Source organism: Alternaria arborescens (genome assembly GCF_004154835.1).
Source record: "Alternaria arborescens strain FERA 675 chromosome Unknown contig_13, whole genome shotgun sequence".
NCBI lineage: Eukaryota > Fungi > Ascomycota > Dothideomycetes > Pleosporales > Pleosporaceae > Alternaria > Alternaria arborescens.
The window spans coordinates 675124-692607 of NW_021167868.1; the positions used below are offsets into that span (position 1 = coordinate 675124).

At 53.1% G+C, this 17484-nt stretch overlaps 7 protein-coding genes across 7 annotated transcripts; 3 read left to right on the forward strand and 4 right to left on the reverse strand.

Annotated features, from left to right (window-relative positions):
• Window positions 1-242: 242 nt before the first annotated feature.
• Window positions 243-2403, reverse strand: AA0111_g6366 (putative ATP-citrate synthase subunit 1; the record flags this gene model as incomplete). The annotated part of the gene is made up of 4 exons (XM_028652580.1): window positions 243-679; window positions 732-2017; window positions 2073-2189; window positions 2249-2403. 4 exons carry the CDS (start codon window positions 2401-2403, stop codon window positions 243-245), a joined length of 1995 nt encoding a protein of 664 aa, XP_028506111.1.
• Window positions 2404-3467: 1064 nt separating this feature from the next.
• On the forward strand, window positions 3468-5396 carry AA0111_g6367 (putative ATP-citrate synthase subunit 2; the record flags this gene model as incomplete). Its single annotated transcript, XM_028652581.1, has 3 exons — window positions 3468-3908; window positions 4327-4541; window positions 4592-5396. The coding sequence occupies 3 exons, from the start codon at window positions 3468-3470 to the stop codon at window positions 5394-5396; spliced, it is 1461 nt and encodes a 486-aa protein (XP_028506110.1).
• A 1894-nt stretch (window positions 5397-7290) lies between these two features.
• AA0111_g6368 (hypothetical protein) lies at window positions 7291-8145 on the reverse strand (the record flags this gene model as incomplete). The annotated part of the gene is made up of 1 exon (XM_028652582.1): window positions 7291-8145. One exon carries the CDS (start codon window positions 8143-8145, stop codon window positions 7291-7293), a length of 855 nt encoding a protein of 284 aa, XP_028506107.1.
• An 867-nt stretch (window positions 8146-9012) lies between these two features.
• Window positions 9013-10095, reverse strand: AA0111_g6369 (hypothetical protein; the record flags this gene model as incomplete). The annotated part of the gene is made up of 1 exon (XM_028652583.1): window positions 9013-10095. The coding sequence occupies one exon, from the start codon at window positions 10093-10095 to the stop codon at window positions 9013-9015; it is 1083 nt and encodes a 360-aa protein (XP_028506106.1).
• Window positions 10096-10436: 341 nt separating this feature from the next.
• Window positions 10437-12281, forward strand: AA0111_g6370 (putative transporter; the record flags this gene model as incomplete). Its single annotated transcript, XM_028652585.1, has 1 exon — window positions 10437-12281. The coding sequence occupies one exon, from the start codon at window positions 10437-10439 to the stop codon at window positions 12279-12281; it is 1845 nt and encodes a 614-aa protein (XP_028506290.1).
• A 932-nt stretch (window positions 12282-13213) lies between these two features.
• Window positions 13214-15268, reverse strand: AA0111_g6371 (hypothetical protein; the record flags this gene model as incomplete). Its single annotated transcript, XM_028652586.1, has 1 exon — window positions 13214-15268. The coding sequence occupies one exon, from the start codon at window positions 15266-15268 to the stop codon at window positions 13214-13216; it is 2055 nt and encodes a 684-aa protein (XP_028506291.1).
• A 600-nt stretch (window positions 15269-15868) lies between these two features.
• Window positions 15869-17149, forward strand: AA0111_g6372 (hypothetical protein; the record flags this gene model as incomplete). Its single annotated transcript, XM_028652587.1, has 1 exon — window positions 15869-17149. The coding sequence occupies one exon, from the start codon at window positions 15869-15871 to the stop codon at window positions 17147-17149; it is 1281 nt and encodes a 426-aa protein (XP_028506288.1).
• Between the last annotated feature and the right edge of the window lie 335 nt (window positions 17150-17484).

Here is a 17484-nt window from a genome sequence, read left to right on the forward strand (position 1 = left end):
CTGGAAAAAGTCGCTGCCGACGCATCCGTATCAACTTGAATGTATGAGGTATTGCACGCGGAAAATGAATTGCTTGTTCGTTTGACATTAAATAATATATGTCCGCCAACAGCGGGCGGGTATTGCTACAGTGGCCCTAGGATGCTGTGGGAGGCCTTCGTCTACCACGCTCAAAACGCCAGTTTGGGTCCGCCATCAAGCGACTAGAACCGGATATACCCTTGCCTTTTCCAAACATGACTCTACAAGCTGACCTCAACACGGCCCTCAGCACCCGGCGCACCACCAGCCTGCAGCGAAGGCAGGAGGTAAGTGATGTCGTCCCAGGGATGCCTGTAGAGACCAGTACGCAGCCTCTTCTGGTCAAGGAAATGGGCAATCAGACCGATACTTCGGCCAAGGACGAAGAGACCGTTGAGGACACCCATCTTCAGGTAGTCCTCAGCCTCCTCTTGGGTGAAGGCACCACCGTTGCGTACAAGGTCGACGAAGCAGACAGCGATGCAACCGTCAACGTTGAGAATCAAGTTGTCCTTCTTAGATGTTGTGACCGACTCGACAGCCAGCGCGTAGTCGAGCAGCTTAGTGCTGGGGAAGTTCTTCTTGACGTACTCCTTGACGAGCTCGACACGGAGATCTGGGTTGTTACGCGACTTGATCCTGTGACCAATACCGGGGACTGAGATGTATTAGCTGCTGCGCAAATGAAACTTTTTCCTCGGGCAACTTACTGAGCTTGTTCTCCTTCCTCATGGTGTCAACGAAGTCACGAGGGCTGAGACCCTTGTCGAAGGCCTTGCTGAACTCCTCAGCGGCACCGTCAAGCGCACCACCGAAACGCGAACCAATGGTCAAAAGACCAGAGACCAACGCACTGATGAGATCCTTACCAGCACGGGTGGTGATAATGGTGTTCATGGCACCAGACACAGCTGGACCGTGATCGGCAGTCAACATAAGGACCATCTCAAGGAAACGGCTAGCGTAGTTAGGCAGGCGGCGACGGAACCACAGCAGTGACATGACACCACCGATGCCAATCTCCTCCCGGAAGACATCGGAGATGGGCATACCGGCGTACAGAAGCTCTTGGCCACGGTCGTCAGAGATGGTGGAAATGAAAGCAGCAGGCTTTCGGATGAGACCAAGCTCCTGCGCCCATGAGTAGTCAATGGGGATCTTGGGCACAACGGGCTCAGGCTTGGGCTTGATGGTGCCGTCCTTGACGAGCTTCTGGTAGACCTGAGCAAGAGTCCCGGGCATCTCCTCGAAGGTCTCTGGCACGTAGATGCCAGATTCCCTCATGGTCTTGTTCTTGGTCGCCGCAGTCTCAAGCTGAGAGTTGGCGAAAGAACCAGCGTGACCGAATTGAACCTCGGTCTTGAGCATACCAGCAACGGTACCGATGGCCCAGGCAACAATGGGCTTGGTAACCTGGCCAGACTTGACAGCCTCAATGACGCGGTATTCCTCGACACCACCAACCTCACCGAGCAGCACAATGATCTTGCAGTCGGGGTCGGCCTGGTATCGGAGAACGTGGTCGATGAAAGTGGTACCGGGGTACCTGTCACCACCAATAGCAACACCCTCGAGCACACCATCGGTAGTGTTTGCGATGATGTTGTTCAGCTCGTTAGACATACCACCGGACTTGGAGACGTAGGAGACGGAACCGGGGCGGTAGAGCTTGGAAGCAACAATGTTGTCCATCATACCACCAGTGTTACCGATCTTGAACGCACCAGGCCTGATACCTCCGACGGTAGCGGGACCGATGATGGTGATGCCCTTCTTCTGGGCAACGTGGAGGATCTCACGGGCACGGCGCTCGGGTACACCCTCAGCGATGATGGCAATGCACTTGATCTGAGGGAACTCCATGAGCTCCATGGTGGACTGATAGACTGAGCGCGACGAGGCGAAGTTGACAACAGTGTCAACATCGTTGTGCTTGCCGACGGCCTTCTCTACGTTCTGGTAGACGGGCAGCAGAGTTTCGCTGGTTCCCCAGTACCTGCGTATTGTCAGTCGAGCGTTCTTAGGGGCTAAAGCATTTGCCGGGCACAAACATTTTGCTGACGAATTGACCGCCGAATGTGTAGATGATACCGGCGACGGAAGGCTGCTTGCGCTTGCAGATGAAGTCGAAGTCAAGCATACCCTGGACGGCACGGGGCTGCAGTCCGCTGTTCACATTTGTTAGAGCCCTGCTCTCCTTGTATTGTAGTCGCGGGGGGTCTCTTACTAGACGAAGCATCGTGTCTTGGGGTGGAAGAGTGTGTGGGCGGCCGGTGGTGACATTGGCCGGCTGGGGGCAGCGAAACGACGGATGTTGTCGTTTGCTGAGAGGCCCTCGCCGGTCGAGGTAGCCGCCTGCGAGGGGACGTCTGCGGAAGGCATGGTGGCCGTGTGTGCGTCAGTGGTCGATCTGAGGCTTCAATTTATTCTGGAAGGGCAGAAATGTCAGTCTGAAGTCCAAATTGGCCGACGTTGATGTCGGTCGGGGGATATATGGTTGGCTGACGTGAGGGTTCGGTCTGCGTGGAAAAAATGCTTCGGAGCTGTTGGGGCAGGCACGCGAGAGCGGGCAAGGTGGGATGGAGCTCAACAACGTCGTCCCAGTCGGGGCTCGGGGACTACTCACCTTATGGATGCAATGCCGTGTCGTTGGCAAAGCAGAGATGCTTGGATGGATGAGGAGAAGGTTGCGAAGAGGGAAATGCGATTCTTTCCGAAGATTGGGCCCTTACTTTTGGCGGTGTTGAGCTGGAGAGTGATGTCCCCTGCACGAACTAGATCCGTGTGGCGCTAACCCCAAGTCCCGAGCGGTGAACGGGGACCCGAATGTCTTGCACCGCCAGTTCGCACCTCGGAATGGGGGTAATGGTAATAGATGCAGCCTCAATGCGTGCAATAGTCACACTTTGGGTCCTGCTATCGCGGAATATGTGTCGGAATCGCCTCTCTTCGGCTCGTTGATGGCTCGTCGTGGGTTGTGTAGGCCATCCGCAGCTCATGTACCCCTGGTGGGGTGGCCTCGCTGTGATAGGCTCGTCGTGCGCCGAGTGCCTTAGCCCTGCATCTGCTGCCCGCCCTCATTGCTCAACACGCAGAAAAAACATCAGACCGCTTTCTCAAGCTCCCTTCCAAGCCGTCTGACAACTCAAGTCTTGCCAGCAATTCCTCTTAATCCTCTTACAGACCGTGTGTCAAGCCTCAACAAATACAGGTACGTCTCACCACCCCGGCCTGCCATTTTGCATCTTCTTGTGCCGGCCCCCTCATCACCTTCTCCGAACATCTTCGTCTCCGGACATCGCATAAGGCCCCGTAACCATTGCCGAGACTGTCGTCGGGATTGATCCTGCGAGTTTCTTGAATCTTTCTGCTGCCCATTGCCTCCACGCGAGCCGCTCTTCTTGACATTGCAATACTCATCCCTCACAGTTTGACCAAACACCACAATGTCAGCCAAGTCTATCCTCGAGGCCGACGGCAAGGCCATCCTCAACTACCACCTCACCCGCGCTCCCGTTATCAAGCCCACTCCTCTTCCCCCGTCGGCCACACACAACCCCCCCTCCAAGCTCGCATCGCTGCACTTCGCCGCTGATGAGGACGTCAAGGGCGTGCTCGACCAGGCCGAGGCCACATACCCATGGCTCCTCACTCCCGGATCCAAGTTCGTCGCAAAGCCAGACCAACTGATCAAGAGGCGAGGCAAGAGCGGTCTGCTCGCGCTGAACAAGACCTGGGCTGAGGCGAGGGAATGGATCGAGGCGAGGGCAGGAAAGGAGCAGCGCGTCGAGACTGTCGATGGTGTACTGAGGCAGTTCTTGGTCGAGCCCTTCGTTCCCCACCCCCAGGACACCGAGTACTACATCAACATCAACTCTGTGCGAGAGGTATGTTCATTTCCACCTATTTCTGCAATCTTTTCTTCATGTCGTTTCGGGCGAGCGCATCGTCTGGCGCACGCGAAAGCGTGCAAAAGGCATATTCGAGTGCTTTGAGCGGCAGGCTGCAGCTAAGTGCGGGCGGAGCGGGAAGTTGGCTCAAACTTGCGGGCGCATTGCCTGGTTTTGTTTGAAGGCCGGCCGGACGAAGGGAACGATGACCGACCCACTTCTGCAGAGCACCTACTCTTCTGCGATACGCACGTCCACTTTCACATGCCAATGTGGCTGCATTTTTTTGCGCTTTGCGCCGCTACCTATGCATCGTCAATCTCCGGGCCCATGGTGTTGCGGCTCTACTTAGCCATCGGCTACTGCGCGATCTTGCCAATCATTCGCCGATCTCACCGCTAACTTTGCCGCTTAGGGTGACTGGATCCTCTTCACCCACGAGGGTGGTGTCGATGTCGGTGATGTCGATGAGAAGGCTGAGAAGCTTCTCATTCCTGTCGATCTGAAGGAATACCCCTCAAACGAGGAGATCGCCGCTACTCTCTTGAAGAAGGTTCCCGAGGGTGTACACAACGTCCTCGTTGACTTCATCTCAAGGTTATACGCCGTCTACGTTGACTGCCAGTTCACGTGAGTTGTCCCGATACGTCTTCACCTTTCCAGTGCTGATGCAACCATAGCTACCTTGAGATTAACCCTCTCGTTGTCATCCCCAACGAGGAGAAGACCTCTGCTGAGGTTCACTTCCTGGATCTTGCTGCCAAGCTTGACCAAACCGCTGAGTTCGAGTGCGGTGCCAAGTGGGCTATTGCCCGCAGCGCGACAGCTCTCGGCATACCAGCTGCTCCCCAAAAGGATGCTAAGCAGACTATCGATGTCGGCCCACCGATGGAGTTCCCCGCTCCTTTCGGTCGTGAGATGAGCAAGGAGGAGGCGTACATTGCCGAGATGGATGCTAAGACTGGTGCTTCCCTCAAGCTGACTATCCTCAACTCCGTCGGCCGTGTCTGGACACTCGTCGCTGGTGGTGGTGCTTCCGTCGTCTACGCCGACGCTATCGCCTCTGCTGGCTTCGCTAGTGAACTCGCCAACTACGGTGAGTACTCTGGTGCTCCCACCGAGACTCAGACCTTCCACTACGCCCGTACCGTCCTCGACCTCATGCTCCGTGCTCCCCAACACCCAGATGGCAAGGTTCTCTTCATCGGTGGAGGTATTGCCAACTTCACCAACGTTGCCTCAACATTCAAGGGTGTCATCCGCGCCCTGAGGGAAGTCGCTCCTCTTCTCATCGAGCACAACGTCCAGATCTGGATCCGTCGTGCCGGTCCTAACTACCAGGAGGGTCTCAAGAACATCAAGGGTGTCGGCCAGGAGCTCGGCCTCAACATGCACGTCTACGGTCCCGAGATGCACGTCTCAGGTATCGTGCCGCTTGCTCTTATCCCCGGTAAGACTAGCGACGTTAAGGAATTCTCTGGTTAAGCGTGTGCTTTGTATATTAGGGTCGCGGGTGTAGATTGGGACTGCTTACGGCTCATGGCTAGACAAAGAGTTTAACGTTGAGAGCTATGCATGGAATGAGTGTTCGACGAACCCATTACCTCGCCTGCCTTGCTTACGCATATGGCTAGCGAGGAAGGAATATAACATTTAATACTTCCATATGATTGCGCTGTTCTTGTGCCTGGGTTTGAATCGAGGTGAGGTGAGGCTTCCTGTTGTTGTTGTTGTTGTTGTTGATGGTGGTACACTGTCGCTCCTCCCCTTGGTGAAGGCACGACCAGCGACCTCACCTCCCCACAACACCGCAACTGCAACCGCGCAACCACGCGTTCCCTGGACTCTGGTTTAGAAATTCAAACTAAATCACGCTCTGCTTGCCGCAGAAGATACATCTGAAGTATTGCTCTCGATATAATACATATTATTTCCCGCTCGTCCATCACAGAACAAGAACCCTCAGGCAACACAAACCCAGCAACAGCCAAAAGTCCCGCATGTTCTGATGGTAGACTTCCTGAAGAACGTTGCAGACTAAGTGCTTCCGCGAAGCAAGACAAGTTTCAGAGGCCTCTGATGCGTACTGCAGTACCAAAACCGCAGGGACATGGGTTCGAGCATGGATTCTTACTCATGTTCTTGATATAAGGATATAGCATAACAGCTTGGTCACGATCCGAGCGTTGTGTTTCCTTCATCCTATACTACAACCTTCAGCAGAAAGGGTGGTTATAGGAAGATTCCTTGAGGCGTGAGTTCGTGCAACAGCAGAACTTACAATTCGAGATCTCAAGACTACATCCACACAAAGATGTTGAGAGAAGATGTTGACTTGTGGTTATGGGCTAAGGGGTTGGTTGTTCTATCTTTTTGCCTGGTTCTACTTGATATTATTGCGGATAACTTAACCCAGGAGTGCTGACCACTACCAGAGGTTGCAGACGAGAGACAACCGGCCGTAGCGTTATCATGGCGCCTGAAACATAGTTATGAGACTAGACTAAAAGGGCAGCGTAGGTGTGACCGTGAAAGAAACGCGGAAGATTTTCGTATTTATATGCCAAATGTATCGAGAGCCTCCCTAAGTCGACTACCTTGCGCCCCTCTCACGTAATGACTACATTACATTGCATCCTATTGCATTCGAACAATTCTCGGAAGGCCCTCATCGCATCCGACTATCTTTGCTCGTAACATCCGTGGAAAATGATTATTTGGCCCTTCTCCTTGAGGACAAACAAGGAAGCTGGTCCGCCTGTGCTCACACTCACCTTTCTACACAAAGTCTCTAAGGATTGACAAGACGAGAGGCAAGAGTGGTCACTGTCCATCCAGCAGGATAAGAAACTCAACAGGGAACATTTCCGTTTCCTCAAGGTATTCCATCATTATTGGATTCTAGTATCTGTTTCCAGCAGAGTGGTCTCGTTACAGAACACAATTGCTAATCCAGGTGTGCAGTTTCGTTTTCTGGCATGATCATAAATTCGGCGCAGAGGCCAGCCGTTCCGAGCAGGGCGGCCGCATTGTCACCAAGAATGCTGAGAGTCTCCGCAAGAAGCATGGAATTTGCTAAAGGAGGGGAAAGCGAGCGGCCAAAGACTGCTGATAACACTCAGCATGTAGTCACTTCACACAACTTGCCGATATTCGCACACTCGATCGTTGCTTATACTCTTGTTAGCCGCGCTTCTACCATTGTCTGCACCATTGACGTGTTATCGCAAAGAAGGTCTCTGTATAGGAAGCTTTTGCTTCTTGCTACCGCAAATCTCATCAAACATCTAAGCTCCGTATATACATGAATATATCTTCTCCTTTTTACCATTGCAGAGTAAGGTGACCAGCACCTACACTCCTGTGACAACTCGTTGACTTATATCATCCTCCGCATCCACTCGTCCATGACATCAAATAGCGCACCCAACCGAACTCCATCCTCATCTTCTCCCGCAGTCAATACCTTGACCACATTTCTCTTCCGACCATGCCTCAATGTAAGTTCTCTCAATGGCGGCATAGAAACCAACATGTCCCTCCACGACCCCTCCTTCGCCCCCATGACCTTCTCGTTCTTAATCCAAACATTAAAATCCATAATCACGGGGTGGAAAACAATCTCCTGGCTGGTCCGTATAAGGCCCAAGCATCTCCTCATTAGACTGATCTCATTGCGTACGCCGACGGAAAAACGCGTTCCAGAAGGCTGGAATCCATCCTCTATGCTTTGCGGCGTAATCTCGAGCTCAAGGTCAAAAGTCGTAGGGACCATGTTGTATATTTGTAAACCACGGGACGGCTTCAGGTAGAGCATTTCCGCTAGTAAAGGAGAGTCACCAGGGATGAGTTGCCGCCACACGTTGCATACGCGCTTGGCACGAAGCAAATCCCAGAAATCGAGGTGAATGAATATGGTCTGGAGTACTTCGGCGGGGAGGTCTGTCATACCCTTTCTTTGTCCGTTTCCGTGGTGTGTGGTGGATGTTCTGTCGAACATTTGGCGCACACGGTCTGCGTAGTTGCCTATGCTGCTGCGGCGACTGTCTCGCGACATCTCAGAGTCCCAGGAGCGCATTGATGAGGCGTCTGCGTCTACGGGCAGAGCTATGATGGAAGGATTGCGGATGGAGTGGCCGGATGCGCTTTGTTTGCGCCGATTAGTCGTGTCCTTGAGCATATCGGAGAAGCGCGTAAAGGCAGAGAAATGGGATTGATGCTGAAGATCCATCATGGTTCCTGACTGATTGGCTGTAGCTGTTGTTGTGACTTGGAGTTCAGCTTCTGCTTGGGGGGGTTGATGTAGCTTCCTTCCAGTGCTGCCCTGAGCGCTTTGATACGAGATATAATTAGATCTCAGCCACGATGACGATGCGGGGTGATGATGTGTAACGTAGTCTCCAGTGCAGGTTTGTATCTCTTGTGTCCTAGCGATACTTTACTGGTGAGAAACTCTCTTTGATTGTATAGGAAGCGGTGTGAATAGCATCGATCGAGAAACTGGGAAGTAACGACGTGGAACCGCAGCTGACAGGTCATTTCCACTAGCCTGTTGTGGCTTACATGGCACGGGAACCACATGGGGAGGCCGGCAAAAAGCAACTAAGACATATGCCACATGGGAGGATCGGCATTGTTTGCTTGATGGCTTGCGATGCGTATCAGGGAAGGTGAGGTTGACGGTCTGTTCTCATGATACGCTACAAGGGTACAGTTCCACTATTCTGGCCGATGTTGACCATTGTACATACATCATGGCGCCGTCTTCTCGTGTGTAAGACCACATGCCGACAGATTGCGATTGTTTCAAGATGGTATGTTGTGTTGTATTGATCTACGGTTACATGGCTTTACAAACCAATATTCTTATTCTTGAAAAATTATCTCTCAACGCGACAACAGAGCACTGCAGTGCGTATGGAGCGGCGCAAAGCACGCTCGTCTTGAGACGACTATTGTGCCAAATCTCCCGAAGATCCTCTAGGACCCCTCTTGGCTTACTCGTGGACGTGATAAGCCTGGTCTGGCGCGAAGTCTCTAAAAGTGCCCACCAAGTCCGTGATTGAAGGTCAATGCATGTTACCCATGCATCACGCTCTCTTCAGCCGACCTCAATCGCAGCCAATGCGCCGATGACTTCTTCGGCAACTCCTCCGTTCTCCACCACCATCTTTGTGACTTGCGATATTAGTCCTCTCTTCATGCCGCCTCGGGGTGGTGTCCAAACGCCCGAGGTCGCCAGCAGTTCGCGTTGAGTGAGCGCGTCGGCACTGGAGGTGGGAGCTGTACCGCCGGTGGCTGAGTTCATCGAGTTGGGCACGCCGGGTGGAGTAAGATGGGACGGGGGGTCGATGGTGCGTATCGAGACGATGCGCGCGCCTGTGGATGATGTTGTTGAGTTTGTGCATGCGATGGCAAGGACTGCGTCTGCTACTGCGAGTTCCTCCTTGGCCGGGTCAAAGATGATGTTTGATCCTACTGCCATGGCAATAATGATGACTGGCGGCTTCCCTAGCTGGGTAGCAGTCTTGTCCGTCCCGGCCTGCTTGGGGTATAGGGACACGGCGGCATCCCAGTCGTCGTTGAACAGTGGGTCTTCGTCCTTTTCCGACTTGAGGGCTGGTAGGAGCGTGGTGAGCAGGGCGAGATGGGTGGTCATGGACAGCAGGGCGAGCGGGTAGGAGAGTGGGGGTGACAGCAGCAGGATGTCGACGTAGAGCTTCCAGTGAAAGCGTGTGTTGATGTACAGTCGGTCCTTTAGCTCTCCACTGGCAAGCAAGCTCTCGGTGAGCATGGAAGACAGAAATACAGGTAGCGCATCGTCTTCACGGAAGCCTGGGACCTCGACGCTCATCTCAACCCACGCGTTCTGGCCCTTGCCCTTGGTGTCGTCCGTCTCTTGGCCGTCGCCCATGTCTACGTCCTCTGGCTCTCCCAGGGTCGGGCGCTGGCGTGACCTCTCCACCTCGGCCTTGACGCCGACGAGGGCCTCGGTGCCATCCTCGAGGGCGATGCGCGCACTCCCGTTTGCGGTGGGCAGTACGTCATACTCGGCGCGCATGGAGCGAAAGTCGCGGGGCCCTTTGGTGACATCGAGGCGGATGGGGGGCGTCTGGGAGAGGGTGGAGCGCAGGAACGACAGCTCAGCCGGCGAGAGGTTGACGAGGGCCTGCTGAGGCGCCATGGTGGTTGGGTAGTGGTGCGGCTAACGGGACGGCGACGAGGTGTTTGCTGCTCTCAAGTTTCTTGCGCATTTGTTTCGACGGGCGAACTAGCGGCCCCGGCGATTCGGCTGCAGCGTCACTCCCTTGCAGCCCTGGCGCAAGCTACTTCGCGCGACAACACCAACCTGCAGTCCAAGTGCCGTCCGCTGACCGCTGGTCCTCGGGACGCATTATCTGGGGAATCAATACGTCGGTGTCGCCTGTAGTTTGCCTTCTTTCTGATATATATTCCCAAGTGCACGTTATGAGAGTTTAATCCAGCCACCCGCCCCTTCGTCACACGTACCGACCGCTGCCGCCAATGTCACCCCCGTCCTCTAAGCGGAACAGCGGCAATGGCAATGGCATCACCACCATCGACAAGCTCGACTACCCACCACCAAACTCGCCCCGCCGCCCCCTCCTAGCCCCCGACAGCGACACCGACTCGCAGCGACGCAGCCAGGACACGAGTTACGCCGGCAGCTTCTTTGAGCAGGTCGCCGAAGGCATCTACGAGCAGGACCGCGTCAAGATGCAGCGCGCCGTGCTACGATGGCTGAGCTTCGCGTGGGCCATCGTCATCTGCCTATGCGCTGGTAGCATCACCGCCTTCTCCCTGTACGGTCATTTGTTCCAGTCCAAGCTGCACTACACCCAAGTCCAGGTCAACATAGTTTCCATCGGCGCCGAGCTCGGCCTCTACCTCCTCGTCCCCATCTTCGGATACCTCTGCGATCGCATGGGCCCTGGTGTGCCCGCCGCTCTTGCAGGTCTGCTCTTCGGCTCGGGATATCTGTTGGCTGCCTTCGCCTTTAAGAGCGGTCCTCCGCCCTCGGCCGGCGGTCATGGTTGGCCCCATGGCGTCATGGTCCTAGCCTTCGCCTTCGTCGGCATGGGCACAAGCTGCATGTACCTGGCTGCAGTAACAACATGTGCAAAGAACTTCGGGCGAGGGAGTGCAAAGGGCGTGGCTTTGGCAGTGCCCATCGCAGCCTTTGGACTGAGCGGCATGTGGCAAAGCCAGGTTGGAAGCCGACTGCTATACGTCAGGAACCCGGATGGTACCAAGGGGGACGTTGACGTGTTCCGCTTCTTCCTCTTCCTCGGCATTCTTCTGCTCTGCGTGGGCACCATCGGCTTTTTTGCCCTACGCATCATGGACGAAGAGGAGATGATCGACGATGCAGTAGACGAGCTCGAGAGATCTGGTCTGCTGCAGCGTGACGAGTTCTTCACCCAGGCTGCGACCCATCACGGCTACGGAACCATGGAGACTCAGGACCTGTCCGACTCGACCTTTGACTTCCTGCAGTCCGAGGCTGAGCGTCTCAAGGCCAAAGCAGAAGAAGAGGCACGGAAGAAGACATGGCTGCTGAACGAGGAGACTCGTCGCTATGTCATGGACCCCACCATGTGGTGGCTCGCAGGAGGCTTCTTTCTCGTCACTGGACCCGGTGAAGCCTTCATCAACAATCTAGGCACCATTATCGAGACTCTCACACCCGCGCACGTTTCCACCAACACCTCGCCAGCAACCCATGTTTCTATCGTTGCCATCACCTCCACACTCGCTCGCTTGATCACCGGCACACTCTCTGATGTCCTCGCTCCGGTAGCTCCTTCGAACCAGCACCGCGTCGGACCAGATTCTGTTGCAAATTCCATGTCGTCTCTCCCACCTCTACAACAGCCACGCAAGAGGTTTACTATCTCGCGCATAAACTTCCTCTTGGCATTCGCTTTCATACTCTCCCTTGGTCAACTTCTCCTAGCGAGTGGATGGGTGCAGAACCACCCCTCTCGCTTTGCTGTTGTGTCTGCGTTTATCGGTGCCGGTTACGGAGCCGTCTTCTCGCTGACACCCATCGTCGTCTCTGTAGTATGGGGCGTCGAGAACTTTGGTACAAACTGGGGCATTCTGGCCATGACACCTGCTGCAGGTGCCACTCTCTGGGGTGCTGTCTATGCCACTGTATATCAGAGAGCTGCAGAGAACGGCGAAGCCGGCGTTCAGAAGGACCCTGAGGATGTCCTTTGTCATGGAAAGGCTTGCTATGCGTCCACCTTCTGGGCCATGACCATAAGCGTATGGATTGCCATAGGCCTCTTCTTGTGGGCTTGGAGAGGCCCTGGTGGCTGGAAGAGGAGGGGCGTTGCTGTATGATACTCTTGTCTTTCTTTTGCATGGCGAAGGGTGTTTGTGTTTTTGTTGATATGAAGCGTTATTGCATTGGTCCCATATTGCTCTGATGGCGTTGCATACTCGTCCTTACTATCTATATCAATGCCATACTTGAATACTATTTTTTACAGCTCTAAATATGACAAAATCAATCGAGCATTTATATCAGGACTAGAGATATTCAAAAGAGTGAACAGAACAAGCAAAGTCGCGGAAGCTTAGGTGGTTGGCAGTAGTGGTGGTAGCAGCAGCTGGTGAGGCGCAAGGTGGGCAAAAAAGGTCAGTTGGGAAAGCAAAAAGATGCAAAATGTAAGTCAACACACCAGCCCGCCGCTCGACTTCCAACCCCAATAGGAGTAATCCGGCGCCGCCGTTCCATGGTGGATACCCGATTGCGGAATTGCTTCCCTCATCAAGTTGTATCCATTGCTTAGGTCCCTCCAGCATCACTGGTTACCCAAGTGAGTGGATTAAAGGACACCACAGAACTCGAACCGGGCTCCTGCTGAAGTATAGACAGGAAGTTGAGCGGGGATGACGGAGCGCTTTCTTACGAAGACCCGTTACAGGTGGCAAATTCTCAAATTACGTGCTTTATATTGTCTTTGTGAAAATTCAAGTGTCTAATCTCTACAGTCGCGTCCTACATGTCCTCGCACTCGATGTTGTATGGAGTGGGGAACTTCCTGCAGCTAAAACGGGATTGCGGGGTAAGAACAACGCTGGTTAGAAGGACGTCTAATCCATGTCCTGACCGATAGGTGCATCACGACCGCAACACAGATTTAAGCAGCCGTCAATATGATATCACATTGTAATAATTCTTATATACTATACTAACCCAAGTCACCATAAATGTGTGGGTATCTATGTATCGTACGCCTCCCAGTGCAAAAACCACGCTTAGTGACACCTCACGCCTTGAGGATATGCAATAGCTTCCTAATCTCACTTCGCACTTCATCACAACCCAAACGCTTTCCTTCATCACCTTGAACCATGTCGCTGATCAACTGTTGCACATCGGCACCCACATCGCCTAAGCCTTGCGCGAAGCCACCTGGAAAGACTCCGCGACGAAGCTCCACCAAGGCTGCTATACGCTCCATACGCGTGCTGAACTTCTGCACCATCTCAAATGCTACTACGCCAAGTGCAAAAACGTCAAGTTTCTCGTTGATGCCACTACTTGCATGTGGACGGTAGAATTCTGTGCCCACTGGTTTGAAGGTATCCGATGCAGTACAGCTGTCGCTCAATGCCGCCACAAGCCCAAAGTCTCCGATGCGTGGCGTTAGGTGCAAGCAGTCACGCTTTGGGCAAGACTTGCAGCTTGAAACGTCGACGGAGCCATATGGGGGATACCGCGCCCTTGAGAGCGATAAGAAGACGTTTGCTGGTTTGAGGTCGCGATGGACTACACCCTGTGCATGCAGATACTCGACTCCGGAAACAACATTGTCCAGTAGCTCCAGTGATACGCAAGGATGGAAACAATGCTGTTCAACTGCCTGTGTGTTGGGAGAGTAGTCAGATGAGAGGAACGCGGCAAGGTTGGTCTCGCAAAGGCTCATCTGCACGTTCAGTGTAAGGACTGGTCCGAGGCTCTGGTTCTGAATCAGATGGTGGGGCGCATCGCTGTTAGATATCATACTGTCCGACATCTCTGACAGTGGCTCTGGTGAATACGGCATGTGTGACCTCGGTATGTTTTCAACGTCATCCTCCTCGTCTTCATCAACGTCCTCGACTGCGCTCATCCGGGACTTCGTCGATGATATTGTAGCGATCGTGGTTTGACTTGCTTGGCTGCCCCGACGCTTTGTGCGTCTGGTCTGCTTTAGTGTTTCTTTGTAAGACGAAATGATGGTCTCGCTCTTTGTTTCGTTCAATTGTGGTTCAGACTCGCTGAACTCGAATATGATTCCGGCGCTGTTGCTGTTCTCGGTTCTCGCGAAGGGATCTTCAACTGACATGCTTTCTAGCTTGGAGTTCAGGTCGCCAGATCCATGCGAGAAGGACGGAAATGCGGGTCGGTTATCCAAAAGGTGATCCTCTCGTAATACTGTAACTTCTGGTACAGTCGCAGTCTCTGTGTTTACTGTAGTGAACTCTAGCCAAGCGTTGTGATATCGAACGATATTGTTATGGTCGAACCGAGCCAGAGAACGAACTTCCTCAAGCATGCTTTCCAATTCTTCAGGTCCATGCTCTTGTATCCTTGCAACCTTGGAAGGGCTCACTGGTATCCTCTTTACGGCATAAAAAGAGCCGTCAAGTTTATGCTTGGCTTTGAAGACTTTTCCATATCCGCCCTTTCCCACAATCTCAAGTTCTGCAAACTCTCGGATATAGCGGTCCGTTTGAAGATGAGGATAGCCTCGCAGTTGTAGCTCTACCGGAGCTGACATACCAGACATTATATCAAAGCCAAGAGATGGCTGTTGAGGTAGAGGCGTGTGGACGCCAATCCCTGGGTGTGCAACGAGCGCCTGTGAGGATCCTTCAGGTATTACAGCAAGTTTGCTAAGGTTGCTTCGGGTCAACCGATGGATTCCCTGATTCGCGGTTGCTCGATGGCCTTGCATCTCGTCGCTTGCATACGCATCGTCCACATTGTTGGAGATCTGGCGGGCGATTTCTTTATAGGCAGCTCTACCCAATCGTTGGACTTCCGGATCGGAAGGATCTTTTCCTAGTTGCTCTGCAACTTGTCGGATAGTTCGCTCTTCCAGTAGAGAGTGTAGCAGCAAGTCGCGAACATTTTGCGCAGAGTTTTGGCGCAATTCTAGAGGAGGTCGGTGGGGCTGAAGAGGCTGCCGTCCCGAAGCAGCAGAATCCAGAGTCTGGATTCTTGATAGAACACTATCCTGATGTGATTCGCTCGCCTCTTCATACTCGCTTTCTTCATCAGAGGTCTCCGAGCTCGATGATGATGATGAATCGCCCGGTCTGCGAAACATAGACATCGCGAGCGGGAGGGGTTGTTGTGAGTCGACACAAGACCTATACAGACCAGCTGTTACCAAACAACGGTTTCCAGACCAATTGAAGGTCGTTCTATTGTTTGAAGATCTCCGGACGAAAAGACGCGACCGCGGTTATGCTCTTAAGACGCTTGTAACGGTGTGTTGTCCGGTGTAGCTGCAGCGCCGAGTAAAGACCAACTCGATGCTAACAGCTGTACCAGCAAAGCACCCATGAGTACGCGTTGTCTAGGCAAGCATCGAGCGTCGTAGAATCTCATGGAAGTGAAACGTGTCTCCTGAATTGAAGACGGAGAACACAGTAGCAGTCACGTTTAGATCGGAAGGGCGCAAGCCCAAGCGAACCCTGGAGTGGGTCTGCCTGGCGGAACCGGTAGGCACAAGCGCGTCATTGCACGTGGCCAGGCGATCGTGAACAATTCACTTGCGTGCACGCGCTTCTCAATCACTTTAGCAGCTTTTGCGGGGCGATACCATTCTGTGTTGCTCTAGTGTTTCTCGAACATTATGTCGCGTTCTAATCGCTCCCTACACCCTCAAATTCCGCCAATACACGGCTGATTGATCAATCTTCCAGGCACCATGCCGCGTCAACTACCTTGGGCGAAGAAGAGTGGCGGAAGTCGGGCACAAATCAAACCAGCATCATCGCAGCAAACGACAAAGTCACACAATGCGACTGATACAGATGACGGTTTCTTTGACGACACGGTTCTGGCAAGCAGAACAGGAAGATCAGATGAGTCGGACGACGACCTTCCCGGGCTTCCAGCAGAACCATCAACGCCCCGAACTAAAGCCAGGGCCAAAGACGCACTGCGTAAGAAACGTGAAGGCTCATCATCTCCGCCTCCAATTAACGACCTCGAGCAGCCATTTGTGGAAGGCATGCATAGAGCTGCATCTAAGTTCGATTTGCGCGACGATGAATGGATGATGGTCGAAGATGAGTTTCTGGAGACGGCAAAGCTATTCACACGACACTTACATATCGCCGAATACGAGAGGCTCAAAGCGACCATCGAAGAGAAGAAGAAAGAAGCGGCCGACATTGCAAGACCAGTTGTTGCGAATGCAAAAAGGTCGACTACTGGCGCTATGAAAGAGAAGGCCAGGGTTCAAGAATTGAAGCAGAAGAAGGCCATTCGTGATGTGTTTGCGTCCAAGGGAGAAGAAGAGGACAACAAGGAAGAGCAGACCATGCCATCTAGTCGAAGCAACCTTGTGTCTGCATTTAGGTCCTTATCGAACAATGCTACGGTCGCATGTAAAGGAACACCCGGGACATTTGCAGCACAAGATAGCGATAACAACAGCGATGATTTAGATGCACCGCGCCTCTCAGCTAAGCCACCATGCAGAGCCACCACCACGCCAACCCTAGCCCGAAGGGGCAGCATAGTGGGAGGGCAAGATTCTGCCTTGCCTGATCCGAGGCCACCCAACCCTACCTTCGCTAAGCCTGCGCCACCTAAAGCCGTAGCAAAACCTCGCTCAAGATTGGGTCGCGCAACGCCCTTCGATATGCTTGATGACTGGGATCCGAAGAAGAGTAAAGCATCGTCACAGTCTTTGCTAGAGCAGCCTGCTAAGACACAAAATACATCGCGCTCACCACCTCTTAGCGGACACTCACAGCCACCTGCTCCTCTCAACGATAGAGGCGACGCTAAAGTGAGACGATCGACTATTTCGTTCGACGAAGACGTACCTATCAGGAATCACAGCAGTAATGATAGTGGCGGTGTCAGCAAGGAAACCACAGATCGTCTTGCAAAACGAAAAGCCCAGCGGGAGAAAGATGAGAAAGAGAGGAAGCGGAAAGCTGCAAAGTTGGATGACATACCCACGTTTTTGTTCTGAGTTGTTTGCCGTCATTAACAGATCTTGAGTTCGTCGCTGCTGTGTTGGGAAATTACTTTGAGAATATACTTGATACCCTTGGTTGCGAGTTTCTCTAGGCTGTTTGGGTACAAGGATGCTTGTCTTTTAATGATAGGATGCACCCCGAACATTAGACCATACCCTAAATCTATACACCGTTACTTTGTTGTTTGGCTTGTCATCATTTCATCATGTACACTCTCTAGGTTCATTGAGAAGGGATAGGCTTCTCCAGGACCCATCGTATTCGTTATTGTCATGAATCTCATACATTTTCATAAGTCTCGTGTGTGCTACCCTAACAGGCACATGTA